The 19,148-nt window shown below is 50.2% G+C and overlaps 1 protein-coding gene across 1 annotated transcript in view; it reads left to right on the forward strand.

The window, feature by feature from the left end:
• The window catches only part of BUB3 (BUB3 mitotic checkpoint protein), a 142,235-nt gene that overhangs the window by 113,948 nt on the left and 9,139 nt on the right, over window positions 1-19,148 (forward strand). The window contains exon 6 of the mRNA XM_069612026.1: window positions 422-599. Within this exon, the coding sequence (XP_069468127.1) occupies window positions 422-599 (178 nt within the window). The remainder of the gene's footprint in view (window positions 1-421; window positions 600-19,148) is intronic.

The raw sequence follows: 19,148 nt of genomic DNA on the forward strand, positions 1-19,148 counted from the left end.
TAGTAGAAGTGAAAGGGGACTGTTGAATAAAGCAGTCCTAGGGAAGGAAGGATAGCTCGGGGGAAACGCGTTTGTCTTGGAAGCAAGACGACGCAGTGCGACCCAGGTTTGAATCCCGATCCCAAGCTTAGAAACCACTCGTTAATATTAAGCACGTTATAAATGAACATTTATAAATAAATATAGTGAGTAGCTTGTACATTCAGCTCTCCACCTAAGATCCAGGTGCGAGGAGACGCCATGTTTGCCATCAAGGGATTTTATTTTGTAATGGCCTATTTGCAGTGTTTATTTTGTGATGTATTTGGGGGTGGGGGTTCAGGTGTAATTCTGTTGAGCTTGCTTGGTCGGCGCTAGAGTGCCCACCGCTTGACATGTTGCGTCAGGGTAATTCTCACCAGGACTCTTGTCTGTCTGTTAGGGTTATGTGTTAAGCTCCATTGAAGGCCGCGTGGCTGTTGAATACCTGGACCCAAGTGCGGAAGTTCAGAAGAAGAAATACGCCTTCAAGTGCCACCGACTGAAGGAGGGCGGCATTGAGCAGATTTACCCCGTCAATGCAGTGTCCTTTCACAGTCTGCACAACACGTTTGCAACAGGTAAGCAGCACGCGCTCTCCTGACCGTGGCGCTGCATGCTGTGCTCTGCCACTGCTGATGAATTCCCCGCATGCCAGGTGCACTCTCAGTATTGCTGACGATTGTAGGCATTTACTTAGGCTGGCCTCTCGGATGGGTGGGTGATCTTCGTTCAGGGTATACTTGTCCATATGGCAGTATCATTGTAAGCAGTCAAGTTGTGGGGTTTAAAGACGGTCATCCATTTTTAAAAGAAATTCAAGGTCAAAAGAGGAGTGATGTCCAAAAAAGGAGGATGCCCTACTTTTCAGAGACCTGTAACCTCAGAACAGCAGAACCAATTTTTCCTTTATTGACCATGAACACGTATTCCCCACAGCACATATTGTTGCTCTGTTTGACTGAAGCCCATTACCCATAGAAGTCAAGAGATGGAAGCCCAGTACCCATAGAAGTCAAGAGAAGGAAGCCCAGTACCCATAGAAGTCAAGAGATGGAAATCCCGTTTGCCTTTTGTAGATCAGTTAGAACAGCAACTCGCCCAGAGCAGCGTGGTGGCGGCGGTGGCTATGTTCCACAGATCCCTCTGTAGTTGGCAAGTCACGCTTCCCCTTAGTTTGCTTAGTTGCCACATGGCTGGTAATGCGAGAGTAGCAGTGGGGCACAGTTGGAGCAGAAAGAGCTGCTGTTGTAGATCAGAAGGTTGTGAATGAGTAGCTCAGGGAAAGCGGTGCAAGCCGAAGAGTAGCGCCGGGCAAGCGGTGCAAGCCGAAGAGTAGCGCCGGGCAAGCGGTGCAAGCCGAAGAGTAGCGCCGGGCAAGCGGTGCAAGCCGAAGAGTAGCGCCGGGCAAGCGGTGCAAGCCGAAGAGTAGCGCCGGGCAAGCGGTGCAAGCCGAAGAGTAGCGCCGGGCAAGCGGTGCAAGCCGAAGAGTAGCGCCGGGCAAGCGGTGCAAGCCGAAGAGTAGCGCCGGGCAAGCGGTGCAAGGAGAAGTGTAGCACCGCTTCCCGAGAAGAGTAGCGCAGGGGAAGCGGTGCAAGCAGGTGTATGTCCTACTGGGCCAAGAGGATAGCTCAGGGCAGCGTGCTTGTCTTGGCATCAAGACCATGCAGAGCAGCACTGGTTTGAATCCTGGTCCTGCGCTTAGAGGCTGAACTCCGGCATGAAGTACTTTACAAGAACCCAATTTAAAAAAAGTAAATTTCTGCAGTGAAATTGGAGTCAAGGAGGCCATTGAGGGGCGGGAGGGGGGTAGCATTGGAGCCAGTCCTCCTGCTTTGCCGTCCTGGCTTCCATCCTAGTCTTAAATCTCTGCTCCGTACGATGGGTAAAGGCCCTAACCTTTGCCCTTAACACTTGTGAAGGACCCGCATAAAGCGTTGCACAATTTGGAAAAACGTGCACCCTAGTCGTGGACTAAGTCATTAGTGTGACACCCAGTCGGTTTGGGGGCAGGCAGTCCTGTATGTATTGGGATACGCAGGTTGAGGCAGCTCTTTAATCAAGGTTTCAAAAAGAACATTTGTCCTAGAAGCTTTCAAACTCCTGTGCTTGTCCTGCGGCCAGACATATCTTCTGCCTCGTCCAGGTGCGCATAAGGCACGTCTGGACTCTGTGGGGAGAGCAACGTCTATTTTCAAAGTGGATATGATCCCTCTTGCCATGTTCTCCTTGCCTGCAATCCCAGGCAGGCTCACCAAACGAGGACACTATGCACCTGCTACGATTCTCTATGCTTTCCAACTGCACCTTCTCCAAAATGCACATTCATTTGCAGACTTGCGCTTGTATGAAAATGTGTTTAACCTTGTATCTGGTTCCACTCTTATAGTGCATTTCAAGACTGCATGTTTTTTTGTTGCAAAGACGGACTTCCCGTATTGCGGCATTGACTGTACAGAGCTTGACATTTGCATTAGTGATCATGTTTGGTTGTGTATTTTGGGGCACTTCAGTGAGTGATCTGTGGACTGTGCAGAGTTTACATGGCATGTAGGTGTGTGTCTGGGGTTTAGAGTATTCTCTGGACTCCTACATGTGAGTGGTCTTCATGTACCTTGAGGTAGGACATTGTCTAGACGTGATGAAACGGGACCCTGTAGCAGAGCAGTCAGATGGAATGGTATCTTGCTCTGCTCATTACCCGATTTGTTTTATGCTGAGCAGTGGTCCGTGCACGAGGCCGCTCTTGCAAGACTACGTTTGACACGTTTTGTGAGTGCCCCACAAAAGTGGGGGTTTGCTTTCATAAATGGGTTGCATACCCTCCAATGGGAAAAGGCCCTTGGTGAGTACTGGTGTGATCTCTGGTAAAGTGTTGATCCAAGTATAATCTGATATTTCTTTATACAGCAGCCATGTTCAGCAATGTGTGATCACCTACTTTAGACATGAGCAGCATTGGAATGGATTTCTGAACTCTGCTCTGGTGAAAAGATTTTCAGGAGGCCACCCTTGTTAATGAAACGGGGAACACTTTTAGCCAGGACAATTGAAGGTAGCTTGGAGAGCAGTCAAGGCCAAGTCTCGAGTAGTGGGGGTGAACTGAGATCTTGGCTGAGCACACATGCTAGTATGACGAGAATTGCCCTTCGACAGTATATCAAAAATACACAATTTATTAGGCCCCCGAACAAACGCAAGTAAATAATGGAAAACACAGTAATATCACTACTTAAACACACACTATGTAAAATATTTATGTAGTCACTTTTCGGTAAAGTGCGGATTCCCGCCTAAACCTGTGACGAGGGAAAGCGGACCAACTTTATCACAATGGCCAACTCTAGCAATGGGTATCACTATAAAAGTCCAGCCCTACTAAGAGTGGAGCTTTGTGCTCAATGTCCGGTTTGTGCGTAAAAGCACTCAGTGATGTGTAAAGCTACAAAGTACAATATTTAAGGGGGGAGAGAATATTAGAAGAGGATACTGGAGTGTGAAAAATTTGGTTCCGAGAGTCGGGAGGATCTGCTACGGAGAACAAAGCTGTCCCAAACTTTCGGACGGCTTTAGGAAACTGAGGCCACCCAAGCCAAGGCAATGACAACAGGAGTACTCACCGCCATTAGCTCACTCCGGGTCAAATGTTAGCAGGTTTGAAGGTCACCTGTAGTACAAAATCCTCTCCTTGGTTATGCTTCATAATGCACAGGTGGTGTGGATGTGGGTCCGGTTTACACCTGGAGCTGCATCTTGCGTCTGAAAAGCAGGTCAAAGAAAGCACTGATGCAGCTGGGCTCAGGACACTTGAAGAAAGGCGTGAAAGTAACCAGCAGCGATCGCCACTGTCACACAGGGGCACCCAAGTCTCGCTGACTCTCACGCTTCTCTTTCCAGGCCCAAAGCAGCTGGCACAACGAGTTTTGGCAGTTAGGTATGATTTGGTAAAGTCAACTGGTGTGGAACTTCCAAGCCATAGCGCTTGGTATTAGGGACCCAACTCTCAATATAGGCCTGTACTACACAAGTCGGTAGAGCGGCTGAGCAGTCATGCTGATTTTAGGAGGGGGAAATGTGAGCTGCAGAGTAGCAGAAGTAAATCAGTAAACACAAGGCACCAAGTAAAACACCCATTATATTATTCTTTTTTTTATATATACACAAGGCAAATTAAGCATTCTTTAAAAAGCAGCAACTAATAGTAACTTTCAATGAAATATAGAATTATTTAAACAAGAACCTATAATGTAGGTAAGTAATTTCTTTCTCTGCTAAACCTGTTCCAGGTCACTGAGTGACATCAATCAAGGTCAGTATTGGCACTTATTTATGTTCACATTACAAAATTGAGTTTAGGAGGGGAAATGGTTAGTCAAAGTAGAACATGCTTTCATCTGGTTCAATAGATAGTTTCTCCCCGCGGGATGTTAGCAGTCTTTCATCCCAGCAATAATGGTGTCAACAATTAACCTGTAAGGGAACAAGTACTTTTTTTTTTAAAGAAAAAGGTGGAGTCAGCAGCTACCCTGGTCTTTGACACTTTGGTAGGATTCTTTTTTGGGGAGGCAGAGGAGCTAAATTAGCACAGATCTGTTAGCTCTTAACATAAACACAAAGAAGTTAGATTCTTTTTCAAACATAAAAGGTTGATATTTATTAAATTTTCAAGAGTAAAAAAGCGAAAAATGCCATCCTTGGCACAGAAAAAAAATATTTTTTACACAAGGTTATGCAATGGTTGTGCATATAGGTGGGTTAGTACATCAATAGTGACTGTAATTCCATATACTGCTAGTGTTGCGGCAGTACGTAAAACTTGTCGACACACACAGAGTTCAGGTGTTTCTAGTTCGGTGAGTAGATGGAGCGGCCAGCGGTTGAGAATGTGGAACCTGCTGGTGGATGCACTGGACTGTCTTCAGGACTGGGGGAGCTTTTGAGCACAGAGGTGTTTAAGTGCCAGGCACCTAGGGTAGTTGGAGCGTCACGGCTAGCAAGTACTGCCAAAGCCAATAGGCTACAGAAGAGTAACCTTTAGGAAACCAGGACAGCCAAAGTCATTGCGACAATTCCAGTTCTGATGCAGCTTTTCTTGGAAAATGTTAATCAAACTGTCAGGAGTTCTTTGCAAAATCACAGGAGCTCAAGAGGAGCCTACTTGTTGGAGTGCAAGCTGGAAGGCCTGCACAGGTGAGTTGAGGTAAACTATAGAAGGGTGAAAATAGTACTTGCAAAGCACCACAAATGGCAAAAGGTAGCTCCACAGGAGGTTCCCGCTGGAGGCCTTCCTGATGCAGACACTTGTTCCTGGTGCTTGGTAGTGGTGACGAAAGGGAGCACTCTGGAGAGGGCCTCGACAGCTATGATTCCACATGATTCAGCAGCTTTGTTTTGGCACCTTTTTCTCAGTGCCAACAAAGAATGACAGCTCCGGTTGGATTTTCCTCGGTCCTGGACTCTGGTGAGGAGACTCTGGATGAAGATGTCCTGCTTCTGTAGATCCACAAGGGTGCCCACAAAGCTTTAGCTGGATTCGTTCTCTGGAACACGATGCACTCAGTGGTCAGGGGTCCCCGGGCATTGGGATTCTGCAGCCTACGAAAATCTGAGCAAGTCGGGGGATGAGCCAAAATGAAGCAGTTGTTGGGCTAGTTGGTTCCACCAGCCCAAGGGTGAAAGTTGTCCTGCATGGATCTTCCCTGTCGAACGGATACTGGGTCAGCACAGCTGCAAGGTTTCAGCTGTGCTTCTGCGGTCCTGGAAGGTGCTGCTGGCGTTGCTGGTCGTCCTCTTCAGTGGATGCGATGTTCCAGTGGTCGACTCTGCCTTCTAGTCCCAAAAGCCTCGCCTTTTAAGGCGGGATCCCATTTATTCACGGCCCTACAGCTGTCAATCACTCAGCGGGGGGGGGGGGTCGTCCACTAGGGCAACCACCCGCCCAGTTGGAACTACTTTTGGCCAGGCATGCCTACAGAGGCCAGTGAAGTTTCGGCCCCTCCCTCCGTCCCTCACTTCCTGCCTTCCCAGACACACTGGAGCCTGGGTAGGCTTCAGGGCTGAAGCCTGCCAAAGGCAAAACACTCAGTGTAAAATCCAAGAAGAAACTAACAAGAAATGGTGAAAAGTGAAGACGGGTCATTTTGGAAAAATGGTCACCCACGGGTGCTATACTGCAGCTGAGAAATCGGCCTGCTAGTACCCTGCACAAAAGGTATTAAAAAGTAAACCCTGTCCCCAGCCATTCAAGTTGGTGTAACAAAAAGTTACATGTGAAGTGGGATAAGAAGTTGCTATGCAACCCCCCAGCACTCCACATAGTGGTCTGTGCTGGACCAAGGGAAAGATAAGTAAGATGTCGCTATTCTTGGAAACGTAGTTCACCCAAGAAAAGTAATTTAAACATAAGTTCGAGGGACTTCTCAGTGGCATTGGACAGAGGGTGCTGTCACAATACAAAAAGCAGATGCCTATGGAGTTTACCAGACTAAATTAAACCACTTGGGCGGTTAAGAATAAAAAGTTCCCAGAATCTAGCAAAAGAGCCTAGGGTCTCTAACGTTAAAGGGTATTAGCACATAATCTGAAAATTCTCCCTAAGAGGGAAGAAGATGCTTTGTAGCGTGAACTAGGATTTCCCCAAAGTTCGAGGCGAAACTCAAAACAATGCTCCAGCACAGGTGGCAAGGTACAAGCTGGTCCGTCCACTGGTGGGCCATGGGGCACTTCCGAGAAGGCTCGTTTGCAGGCACCAAGGAGATGTCTGCAGTGATTGGTGTCACCTTTAAGTGGTTGAAGCACTTTTGCAGGTCGAGTGCAAAGCAGGGCTCTACCGGGACAACATCAGGCTCAGGGTTCCAGACCACCTCTGCCCGGTTCCACAAATATACAGGTAAAATAGTAGTGACATTTTAAGCATGATTTCCAAGGGTCTGTGAAGCTTGTCTGCATTCATGATCGAAGCCCCAGGACAAAGGCCTCCTTCTGTTGCCTTCCAGAAACAGTCCTGTTATGAGGCCAAGGCACATGTATGGTAATGCTATTTCTGATGCTTGTGAATCTGCTTAGAATCACATGCTGTGCATATAGTCCAACATCTAGTGGTAATCGCAGAGTATTGCATCTTTTTTTCGAAGACATGGGCATGACTGTAACACTGTCCCGAACATGACATGTAGTGTGCCCAAAATCCTTCATGCGTCGAGGTCTCATCAGATTGTTCTCTTCCGCCTAATTAGTTGGTCGCACATAATGCAGAGCTCGAAAGAATTTTATACTGCTGCTAATGTTTTCTTCAGCGTTTTGCTTGCCCTTTGACGACTACTTGATGCCTGATCCTGTCCGTCGATCCATCCTTGACTGATCAGCGACTGTTTTCCGCGTGGCCTTGGCCTTCTGGCAGACATTTACAGTAGGGCGAGTGGGGCCCTGTTCTTACTAACTTCTCTTGAGAATGCCTTTTCTTTACCCGTTTGTTTGGTCTGGCTGCAGTTTCCCTCTGCTATGGAGGGGACGCCTTTTAAATTCTGCCGGTCTTGTAAAGGCAAATTTCCCTGGAAAGACGCCCATCGCCGATGCAATCGTTGCCTCCCTTGTGATCACAACGAGAGTCACTGTAAAACCTGCAAACCTTTTAGGTCGAAGACCTCGAAAGACCGGTGTATGAAACGGAAGTGAGCCTACCCAATGCAAGTGGAGTGACTCCCCCACTATCTCCTCAGACGAGGAGTTTGTCGCAGCCGCGGCTCTGATTTGGAGGCAGTCGACCTAACTGGAACCCTCACGTTCCCACGTGCCCGATCCCGACGAGCATGCCACTGGCAGTGCCATGGGGAAGTCACACCCCGGCGACAAGGACATACCACCTGCTCAAAAGCACACAACCCGTTTTACACCCGCAGGCCCGTAAGTCTTCAGCGCCTTCCGAACCTCGCAGTTTGGCGCCAGCGCGGTCTACGCATAAATATTCAACTCCAGCACCGCTTCCACTAAATCCATGGCCTTGTACACGGTCGTGCCAAGATGGGTCCACTCGTCAAAAGCACTTGGTAATAGCTTTCTAAAACATGTTTTGTACCACAAGGCGGCCTCCCCTTTGCCTGAGGACTATTCTTCGGCCTCTGGGGCCATGCAGCTGGATCCATCTAACTCTCCCGCCCCCTACTCCTGATGCTTTAGGCTCCTCTGAATGAACCAGGGATACATTGGAAGCCTGTATGGACAAAATGGCAGATTTAATACATTTCTCAGGCCAATTTGATATTTTAAACGCCATAGGGCTGTTGACCCCAGTCCTGCCTCTCTAAAGTTCGGGGGCGCCAATCCCCACGTACTAAATTTGCATCCCTGGAGGAATCCCATCCGTACCCCCAGGCAGATGTCTTTCTGGATGACCCAAACCAAGAAGTATACTTTCTGATGCTTGTGAATCTGCTTAGAATCGCATGCTGTGCATATAGTCCAACATCTAGTGGTAATCGCAGAGTATTGCATCCCGTCTTTCGAGGATCAAAAGGGGATGTCGACATGAACGTGCCTGTAACACTATCCATGACGTGTAGTGTACCCAAAATCCCTCGCGCGTCAAGATCCCTCGGATTGTTTTTCCGCCCAGCTAGCTGGCCGTTTTATGCGGACCTTGAAAAATTGCTAAAATAATATCTTTGTCCACGACCTCCAGCCGTTTTTATTATTCGCCTTCAACGACTACTTCACATCCAACGCCGAAGACCGCGGCTGGTGCTCCGGTCGACTGTCAACTGCGTGGCCGCAGCCCTCAGGCCAGACCTACACAGTAGTGAGGTCTGGGTGTCTTTCTTTTCAAGTATGCATTTCCTTCTTCCTTCTGGTTTTGCTGTCGCTATAAACCTGAGCTGTGGGGCAAATATCCCTGGAAAAAGGCCCACCAGCTGTGTAATAAGTGTCAACCTCGATCACCACGAGGAGTCCGGTCGGTCTTGCAAGCTTTTACACCGTTCGAGCCTATGCATTCTGCACCGCTCCGCATTTATGTCGTGGAAAACAGCTTTTCTCGTGGCCATCACCGCTGCAGCACGACAAGTGGGGGAGATGCAGGCCCTCTCCTGTAAACTACCTTACTTGACTTTCCACGAGACGAGGGTGGTGTTGCAGACGCACCCCTCCTTCATGCCCAAGGTGCCGTCAGACTTTCAACTAAACGAGCACTTGGTGTTACCTGTGTTTTGTCCAACGCCTTCGTCACCGGCTGCGAGGACTTTGCACTCATTGGATGTGGCTAGAGCGCTGAAGTTTTATGTGAAGTTTTTTCCGGGAAACCTCTCTGCTCTTTGAGAACTTTGGTCCTGTGAACCATGGGAAGGCCCCCTCCAAGGCTTCAATTTCCAGGTGGCTCTCCAGGTATATCACACTCTGTCCCCGATTTTAAACCAACCGCTGCCTGGCCGTCCAAGAGCCCACTCACCAGAGTGATCGCTGCAACAACAGCGTTCCTGTCAGGTGTGCCCCTGCTGGACATCTGCAGGGCTGCTACGTGGAGGTCCACGCACACCTTCACGAAGTTCTACTGCTTTGACAGGGATTCCAGGGAGGAGTCCAGGTGAGTTGGTAAGAGGTGCTTATGTTGAGCCATGCCACCTCCCGTGGTTGTGCATGTGTGTACTGCTATGTATTCTTCATGAGCATGTAAATCCATGCCAGACCCCATGCTGGAGAAAGAACAAGTTACTTACCTTTAACTATTGTTCTCCAGCATGGGTCTGGCATGGATTCACATGCGAACCCTCCCGTCTAACCCTCTGTGGCTCTTCTCTTGGTCCTACTGACACTATGTGCTACCAAATCTGAAGATGGCTGCCATAGGAGGGGCTTAGGTAGAGGGCAGTCATTGGCTGGGGGCAGTATGACCCAGAACTCACTGATTGGTTGTTAGGAGAAAGACCATTCAGAAATGAAACTGATTTTTCTTTACCAAGGATTCTCAGCCGGGCGGGGGGGGGGGGGTATATTCATGAGCATGTGAATCCATGCCAGACCCATACTGGAGAACAGTTACAGGTAAGTAACTTGTTCCATATGCAGCCAGTCAGGAGTTGACTGTACGCAAGGCCATGCGACTGTTAGGGATGATGGCCTCCTGCATTTACTTAGTCCCCATGCACGTTTGCGCATGCGCCCCATGCAAGAGTGGCTCAACAACCAATGGCGTCAGGCCAGCGAACAATGGGACGATCTAGTGGTTGTCTTTCCAGCCCTCATTCTCTCTGCAGTGGTGGTCGAGGGGAAAACCTCTTGAAGGGGAAAACCTTCACCACCCCTGCAGTAGAAGCCACTCTCACAGGGTGGGGAGCGCACCTTCACCAGACTGCGCACAGCGTTTGGTCCCCAGCAGTAGCATCCAAGTTGTTAGCAGTGTTCAAAGCCCTGAAGGCCTTTCAGACAGTTACAGGGGAAGACGGTACTAGTCCTCACGGACAGTACACAGCCATTTATTACCTGAACAAGCAAGAGGGCACGCACTCTCCATGGTTATCCAAACTGTCCCAGAACATATGGAAGTGGGCTCCCAAACACAATGTTCTTCCTGTCTCAACATGTTCCAGGGGAACTCAATCTTCTGGCAGACTTACTCAGCAGAGACTTCCCTCTACTCGCAGAGTACGAATGGCGACTACACGAAGACATTGTCTCCAATGTCCTCGCACAATGGGGCTTCCCAGAGATCGACTTGTTCGCAACTCTGAAGAACTTGTGCCCAGATTACGCCTCCTGGTACCCTCAGAACTGCTCCAAGGGGAAGGGTCTCTGGATAAACCTGGTCAGGGAAATTTGTCTACGCTTCACCTCCCCTTCCCCCCAAAACCCCCCCCCCCCCCCCCCCCCCCCCGCTCAACACGATAGTGAACAAGATGCACCAGGAACCAGTCACACGATGTGGGCCCGCCAAACTCTTGTTCTCCCATCTGATGGAGATGTCAACATGCTTTTGAAGGACTGAGAGGAAACACTCCATCCATGCCCACAATCTCTCAATTTAGCGACCTGGCTCCTGAAGTCATAGTTCACCGGCACATATTGTCTTATATCGGACTCACCTACTGGACTCGGTCTAGTTTTGAATTCCCTTCCGGTCCACTTAGCTGCACTTTCAGCGTATACCAGATCCCAGAGAAAGGTGTTGTGGTGGACAATCCCAGTAATCGAGGCTTTTGTGGAAGGGGTTGAAAGACTTCATCCCCCTATTTCAAATCCAGCTCCCGGATGGGACCTTAATATGTTATTAACTAGATTAACGGGATCTGCCTTTGAACCTATGCATAAGGCTAGCCTTAAAGCACTCACTCACAAGACCGCCTTCCTAGTGGCAGTAACTTCAATTAGAAGAGTTAGTGAACTGCCCTTTCAGTCCAAGACACATTTGTCACAATTCACAAAGATAAGGTGGTTATGCGAACTCACCTCAGTTTGCGCCTAAATTCATTTCCAAGTGAACCAATCAATAGAACTACCCACATTTTTCCAGAACCCCACTAATGTGGCAGAAAGAAGCCTACACACATCTGATGTGCACAGCGCAGTCGTCATCTGGAAAAGAAAAAAACACTAGGGAAAACAAACCAGTTTTTCGTTTCAGTGTTGGCTGGTAGAGAAGGGTTCCTGGGTACACTGCACGTCACGTTGTCACGTTAGGGATAGTGTTACAGGCATGCCCATGTCAACGTTTCAGTCCTCGAAAGACAAGATGCAATACTCCACGATTACCACTAGATGTCGAACTATATGCACAGCGTGTGAATTTATGCAGATTCAATCATCAAAAATGCTATTGCAGTAAGTAATGCATGTCTTCTCTCCAGCCTCATCTAGTTAAAAGGTGAGCTGCTGTCTCTGCAGGTGAGTGAAATAGCCTGGGAGACATAACTATAAACGGTTTGCCTGCTCAGGCTGAGAGAACCAGTGTGATCACAGCTTACACTGGGTGTTTTAGAACTCTGGAATAGAAGAAAGCATTAGTAATTTGACCTTTTTAGCACTTTTTGATTTCTAATCTAGTGGAAGTGTTTAATTACTTTGGCTTATTTGTTGGCCAGCTGGTGCTCCCCCATCGGGATCTCCTCCCTTTTTAGAGGGATTTATTTTAAAGGATAAATCGTCCAGTGATCAACGGCTGATAAAATGCTTAGCTGGATTTAAGGATATGTTCATCTTGGAAGAAAAGATGTGTCAGCCGCAGAAAGGAACAAGGTGGCTATCAGTGGGGTTGGGTATACTTTTAATAGCTATAGTAAGAGTGCAGTCTTGTAGAACCGCACAGGTCAACAAACTTGGTTTTGACTCTAACTGCTGTAAGTTGTTGCTGTGCTGCCATCAATGTTTTTGCAAGTTTGTGTTATAGGCCATGGCTGACTGCCAATAGTTCTGGATCTGGTAAATTCAAGCCCCTGACTCCCACTGATTGGCAAGAATTGAAGTAATTACTGCTTCGAAGGGAAGGGTCCTCCGACGTATTCCAAATCTATGACGGTAATCACCACAGCTGTGCTGCTTCGGAAAAGCTTTCTGCATCGATAGCCGCCCCCGAGGACCTCCTCCGACGGCCGACAGTTTTAAGTAGGACGCACGACGCCCGTAGCCTCAGTTCCGTTTTTTCCGCGAACGCGTTCTCTTCGGAGATCTCGGCGCGCCTCGACTCTTTGAAGTTTCTGTTCTTTCTTGGTTCTTCGAACCTGTTCGTTTGTGAAGTTATCCTTCGTGATGTCTACCTCGTCTTCCACCCCGTGTCCGGGCTTTAAGAAGTGCGGGGACTGTGGGTCCAAGATGTCGGTGACGGACTCGCACGACGCCTGCCTCTGGGAGGCCAATGACACGGATGATTGTGTCGACTGCCAGTCACTTATGTCCAAAGCCTTGCGGGAGCGCAAGAAGAAACTGTCAGTAGGTAAGGTGTCCAAGCCACGGAAGTCGAGGTCTGCGGGGCTTTCGACGGACGATTCGAGGGGCGACTCTCCACATCGTCGTTGGAAGTCCAGTGGGTCTCGGTCCCGGAGTAGGTCCCGCCACTCCTGCCTCTTCGAGGCACTCCAGTAAGCACCGTCATCGGTCGTCTTCCCTGTCCTCATCCGAGGATTCCGCCCGTCGGCTGGTCGCTTATCCCACCAAGCATGCGACGCCGGAGGAATGGGCTTCCTTCGGTAAGAAAATGCTATGCGATTCTCGAATCGCAGGGCACTGGTCCATCCGCGCCTATGAGTGGGATCGGTCGAGAGACACTGCTCGCACGCCTTCGGGCTCGGGTGGTCGGTACGATTTGTGGGAAAGGTCCCGCTCGGACAAGGGGAATCGTTCTCGTTATGCCCGTTCAGGTCCCGGTCCTTGACTCGCTCGAGACCGTGTGCACCTGTGGTGTCTTCGAGGAAGACGTCGACACCTGTGGCGCGAGGTCGTAGAGCAACTCTTTCGAGGCTCCGCCTCCGAAGAAGTCGTCGGTGCCCAGGCTGTCGAGGGACACGCCCTCAAGGCCTGTGTCGATGCTGTCGGCGCCGCGTTCGGCTTCGACCCCCGATTCACTCGACGCCTTTCGAGGCTGTTTCGACAGGGGTACTCGGGGCACGGTGGAACCCCCTAGTAAGGCTCTGGTTAAGGTCAAGCATGGCTTTGTTCCCCATTCTGTGCCATTTTACCGCCATCTTGAGTTCATTTCAGAGGTGGATGAGAGCTCTGATGATGGCATGGTTCCTGATACGGTGCCAGATGAGCTTCTCTCGGGCCATAGCCAAATTGAGGACCTGCGTCAGTCCCTGCACGACGCCAGTGGTCGGGACATCTCTCCGGAGGTGGAGTTTTGTAGGCCTGAGCCTGGCACTCATGCTGACTCCTCGTACCGGCGCCTTATGTCTAGGGTCACCGAGTACTTGGGGTGGTCTGCTCCCCCAGGGGATTTTCTTCAGGATGACCTTACGGATATCCTTGACCAAGGTCCACCAACTGACCTTGTACTGCCGTTCCATGTGGCTCTACAGAGGAGGGTGGTGGCAGTTTGGACTGCTCCAGAGAGTCTCCCGGTAGTGGGCAAGTCTTTGCCGTGAAAATACCGCCCAGCCAGTAGCGACCCCTGCTACTTGACCAAGCACCCCACTCCGGAGAGTTTCAGCAAAGCAGGCGTCGTATCCTACCATCCCTCCTGATAGGGACGTCAAGCGTTTTGATGGTTGGGCGAAGAAAGTTGTTTTCTTCAGGGGGTTGTCTCGTTTCACGCACACTCTGTGGAACTGTTTCCTTAGCGGCTGAACATTCCCGAATGGGACGAACGGGATGGTTTCCTTGCTATGGTCCAGGATGGCAAGCATGCCATGTGTGAGGCCGTTCAGTCGGGTTTGGACATGGCAGATTGTGTCAGCCGATCCATCGATCCATGGCGGCGAGCACCGTAATACGCAGGTTTGCATGGTTGCGCAAGTCGGGGTTTGCTCCTGATGTGCAGGCCCGGCTCCTCAACATGCCCTTTGACGGTGAACATCATTTTGGCAGCAAGGCTGACGAGAGCCTTGAGAGGTTGCAGACCTCCAAAGCTGCAGCGAGTCGTTGGGCGCTGCAGTTCGACAACCTCAGCCTTTTCGTCCTAGGAAGTGAGAGGAGCTGCCAGTCAAAGGGACCACCGTAGGAGTGCCAGAGGTGGAAAACAAGGTACTCGAGGTGCCAAGGCCGCTCGGGCAGTTGCCTCTTTGCCCTCAGGCAACGCCGCAGCCATTTCAGCTCAGTCATGAGGCCATGTCCCCTGGTTCGCCGGTTGGGGGGAAGGCTGGCGCAGCATCTTGTAGAGTGTCGTGCCATTACTTCAGATGTGTGGGTTTTGGAGATCATAGCCCACGGCTACTGTCTTCCTTTCCGGCAGAGGCCTCACGACAATCCACCGGGGAATCTCTTTGAAGAGTCTGGATCCGCTCCTTGCGCAGGAAATTCAATCCCTGCTGGAGAAAGGCGCCATAGAACTGGTGCCTGTAGCGGAGAAGAAAAGGGATGGTATTCCCCTTATTTTTTGATGTCTAAGAAAGACGGGGGGGATTGAGACCCATCATGGACTTGCACGGTTTGAACAAACTCCTCAGGAAGGACAAGTTCAAGATGGTTACTCTCTCTCAAGTCCTCCAGGCCCTTCAACTTCAGGACTGGTTGGTGTCTTGACCTCAAGGACGCTTATTTTCATGTGCCGATCCATCCAAAGCACAAGTAGTACCTGAGGTTCGCGGTTGGCGACTCGCACTTTCAGTTTCGGGTCCTGCCGTTTGGATTGACCTCCGCCCCAAGGGTCTTCACCAGGCTCATGGTAGTGGTGGCAGTGCATCTCAGGAAAGGGGGGATTCACGTCTACCCCTACCTGGACGATTGGTTGATCAGGGCGCGCTCTCCCGAGCAAGTCCTGGATTATCTGTCAGTCACCTGCCACTCCCTCCACAAGCTGGGCTTCTCCCTCAATTTAAAGAAGTCCCATTTGACACCAAATCAGAGGTTCCAGTACATCGGAGCAGTGCTCGACACGTCCCTGGGGCAGTTTTCCTCCCCCAGGTGAGGGCTCATCGCATTCAGCAGATGGTGCACAAGTGTCAACTTGCCCATAGTCTCCCTGCGTTCGAGTTCTTGAGATTGCTCGGCCTCATGGCATCCTGCATTCTTCTGGTGCCAGAGGCCAGGTTGCGGATGAGATCTTTGCAATGGGTGAGCTGTCGAAGGCAATCTGATGAAGGGGGCTCCCTTTTGGCTACCCTGGCTGGAGGTGACGATCGTGACGGACGCATCCCTCACAGGATGGGGAGCTCATGCCAACGAGCTAACAGTCAGCGGTCGTTGGTCTCCGTCGGAGTCCAGTCTCCATACATTCTGTTGGAGCTGAGGGCAGTCAGGCTTGCCCTGAAGGCTTTTCTGCAGACTGCGAGGAAAGAATGTCCTGATCCTGACGGACAACACAGTGGCCATGCACTACCTCAACAAAAGGGGGGGGCAAGGTCACTTCCTCTGTGCAGGGAGGCGATGCAGCTCTGGTTCTGGGCAATCCAGCAGGAAGTTTCGATCTCGGCAGTTCATCTTGCCGGAGATGAAAACCAGACGGCAGACGCTCTGAGCAGGCAGAGCGCAATCTCTCACGAGTGGGAGTTGGCTCAGGAGATTATCCTGGAGATCTTCGCCCTTTGGGGGGACCCCTCAAGTGGATCTCTTCGCTTCCAGTGTCAACCGGAAGTGCAAAAGGTTCTGCTCACGGGAATTTCCTCCAAAAGAAGCCTTAGACGCGTTTGTTGTGGAGTGGTCTTTCCCACTGCTGTGCGCGTTTCCTCCAGTCCCTGTCATCCCGCAAGTGCTGCGAAGGTTACAAATGTTCGGTTCCCGGATGATCCTCATTGCTCCGGCGTGGGCCCGGAGGAAGTGGTACCCGGACCTTCTCGACTTGTCAATATGCCCTCCACGTTGTCTTCCCTTCCGAGACGATCTGCTCTCACGGGAGGGGGGTCAGGTTCTCCATCCCGAGGTCAGATCCCTCAACCTTCACGCTTGGTTTCTGAAAGGTTGAGGTATAAGGATTGGGACCTCCCTGAAGACGTGATAGAAGTGTTGCTTTCGGCCAGAAGGCCCGCAACTAAGTCCCTGTATCGTTGCCGTAAGTTCTGCAACTGGTGCAGGGTTAAGAATGTGGATCCTTTTGCATGTCACATTCCTGTGGTTCTGTCTTTTTTGCTTTCTTTAGCCCACAGGGGCTTGTAAGTGGGTATGGTTAAAGGTTACCTGGCGGCGCTGTCCATATTTAAGCGCTTGTCTGAAGTGTTCTTATTTTAAAATTCCTTTTAATTTCTCAGTTTCTAAAAGGGCTCACTAATGTGTTCCCTGAGTCACCTTTCCAGGTGCCTGGTTGGGATTTGAACCTTGTCCTCAAGTTTCTGATGGGTGCTCTGTTTGAGCCTTTTCATTCTTGCCCTTTGAGACTGTTAACTCTTCAAACTGTATTTTTGGTTGCGGTCACTTCCGCTCGCAGAGTGTGAGTTACAGGCACCTTCAGTTAAGCGACCTTTCACTGTGTTTCATAAGGACAGGGTTGTCCTTAGAGTTCGTCCTTCCTTTCTTCCGAAGGTGTTGTCAGAATTTCATTTAGGCCAGAAGGTTGTTCCGGCATTTCATCCTCCTCCACATCCTGGTAAGGAAGAGAGGCTCCATAGGCTCGATCCTAGAAGAGCTTTAAGCTTTTATATTTCACGCATGTCCCGGGTCAGAGTGGACGATCAACTCTTCATTGGTTACGCTGGTGGGACAAGCTGTGACTAAGCAGACTTTGTCTCGCTGGATTATTCTGGCTATTAACGCTTGGCGGGTAAGGACCCACCTGTCAGCTTGCAGGCCCATTCTATCAGGGGTATGGCTGCCTCTACTGCCCTACAGAGGGGTGTTACTATTCGTAACATCTGTGACGCAGCCACCTGGGCTTCGGTCCATACTTTTGTACGTCACTACTCCCTCGATTCCACCCGTGGGCAGGATCTGGCCTTTGGCAAGGCAGTCCTTTGCTCCGCAATTTGATTGGGCATTCTAAATTTCTTTTGCGAAATTCTTTTCCCACCTCGTTGCATTGGTACTGCCTTGGGAGTCTCATAGATATGGAATACGTCGGAGGACCCAATCCCCTCGAAGAACAAGTTACTCTCTTACCTGGTAAAGTTCTTTCGATTGGACGGTGCGACGACGTATTCCATATCGCTGCCTTCCCAGCTACAGAATTTCTTATGCGATTGCAGCTTACGTTTCCACAAGGCTTTGTGTGGTCAGACTGGCAGAAGACTGGTGCCACACGTTCTGGGGAAAAAACGACAACTGAGGCTATGGGTGTTGTGCGTCCTACTTATAACATCCAGTGACGTTGGCCGTCAGAGGCGGTCCTCGAGGGCGGCGATCGACGCAGGACGCAGATGCCGAAAGATTTTCCGAAGCAACACAGCTGTGGTGATTACTGTCATAGATATGGAATACGTTGTCGGACCTTCCCATATTACCCTGCGCATATGTTTTCTGCAGCCAACCCGGTGGTTAAGGCCCCCCTTAAGGGGTTGTCTAAGCTTTTTCCATTGGTGCATAGGCTGCACCTGGTTTGGGACCTCAATGTGGTTTTTGCAGCGCAGGCCTTTTGAGCCAATGGCCTCCGTGGATAGCTTGGTGACGCTAAACAGTTTTACTGGTGGCTCACGCCTCTCTGTGCAGGGTTAGTGATTGTCCTTTTGCGAGCCCTTGATGTTGCAAAACGACATGCTCATCTTGCACACTCGGCCAAACCTTTTGCCCAAGGTGGTCTCTCCATTTCATCTGATTCAAGAGATCTGCCTTCCGGTGTTCTTCCCGACCCTGCAGTCGGAGGCAGAGAGGACTCTGCATTCCTTGGACCTCAAGAGGGTCCTTGGGTTTTATCTCTCTCGGACTATATTCTTCCGGAAGTCTGAGGCATTGTTTGTGCCTTTTTTGGGGGCTCCTCCCCTGGCTCTCAGGCTTCCATTGCCCGTTGGATGATTCAGGCCATTTCGGAGTCATATACGGCCAAAAGGGGGGGCTTTGTGGGAGGAGAGGTCCCCCCAACCTCAAAAAATTAAATTTTAGTATTGTTTTTTTCTGATGCTTGTTATCTGCTTAGAATCGCATGCTGTGCATATGGTCCGACATCCAGTGGTAACCGCGGAGTATTGCATCTTGTCTTTCGGGGGACCCAAAGGGGACGTCGGCATAGGCGTGTCTGAAACACTATCGTGACGTGTGTAGTACCCAAAATCCCTCACGCCCCGAGGTCCCTCAGATTGTTTTTTTCCGCCCAGATAACTGGTCGCCCTATAGCGGAGCTCTTCATGAGACATTGTTTATCTTACCGAATTGTCGGTTTAATCCCCGTTCAGTCACTTTGTCTATCAAGAACATCTTCGACGAAGACTACGGGGGAACCGTCTACGGCTGTGGATTCGGGCACCTAAGATCCGGCATTCGGACCTCCACGTGGTCGGGCCTTCTGGCCGGCCTACACAGTAGGGAGAGTGGGCTCGGGGTTTGCCATACTGCTATGATGTCTTTCCTCTTTTCCACTTCTTTCCTTTTTGGTCTGGTCACCCTTCTCTTCTGCTATGGAAAGGACTCCATTTAGA

The sequence above is a fragment of the Ambystoma mexicanum genome, chromosome 8 (assembly GCF_040938575.1).
Source record: "Ambystoma mexicanum isolate Mex_15411 chromosome 8, UKY_AmexF1_1, whole genome shotgun sequence".
Lineage (NCBI taxonomy): Eukaryota > Metazoa > Chordata > Amphibia > Caudata > Ambystomatidae > Ambystoma > Ambystoma mexicanum.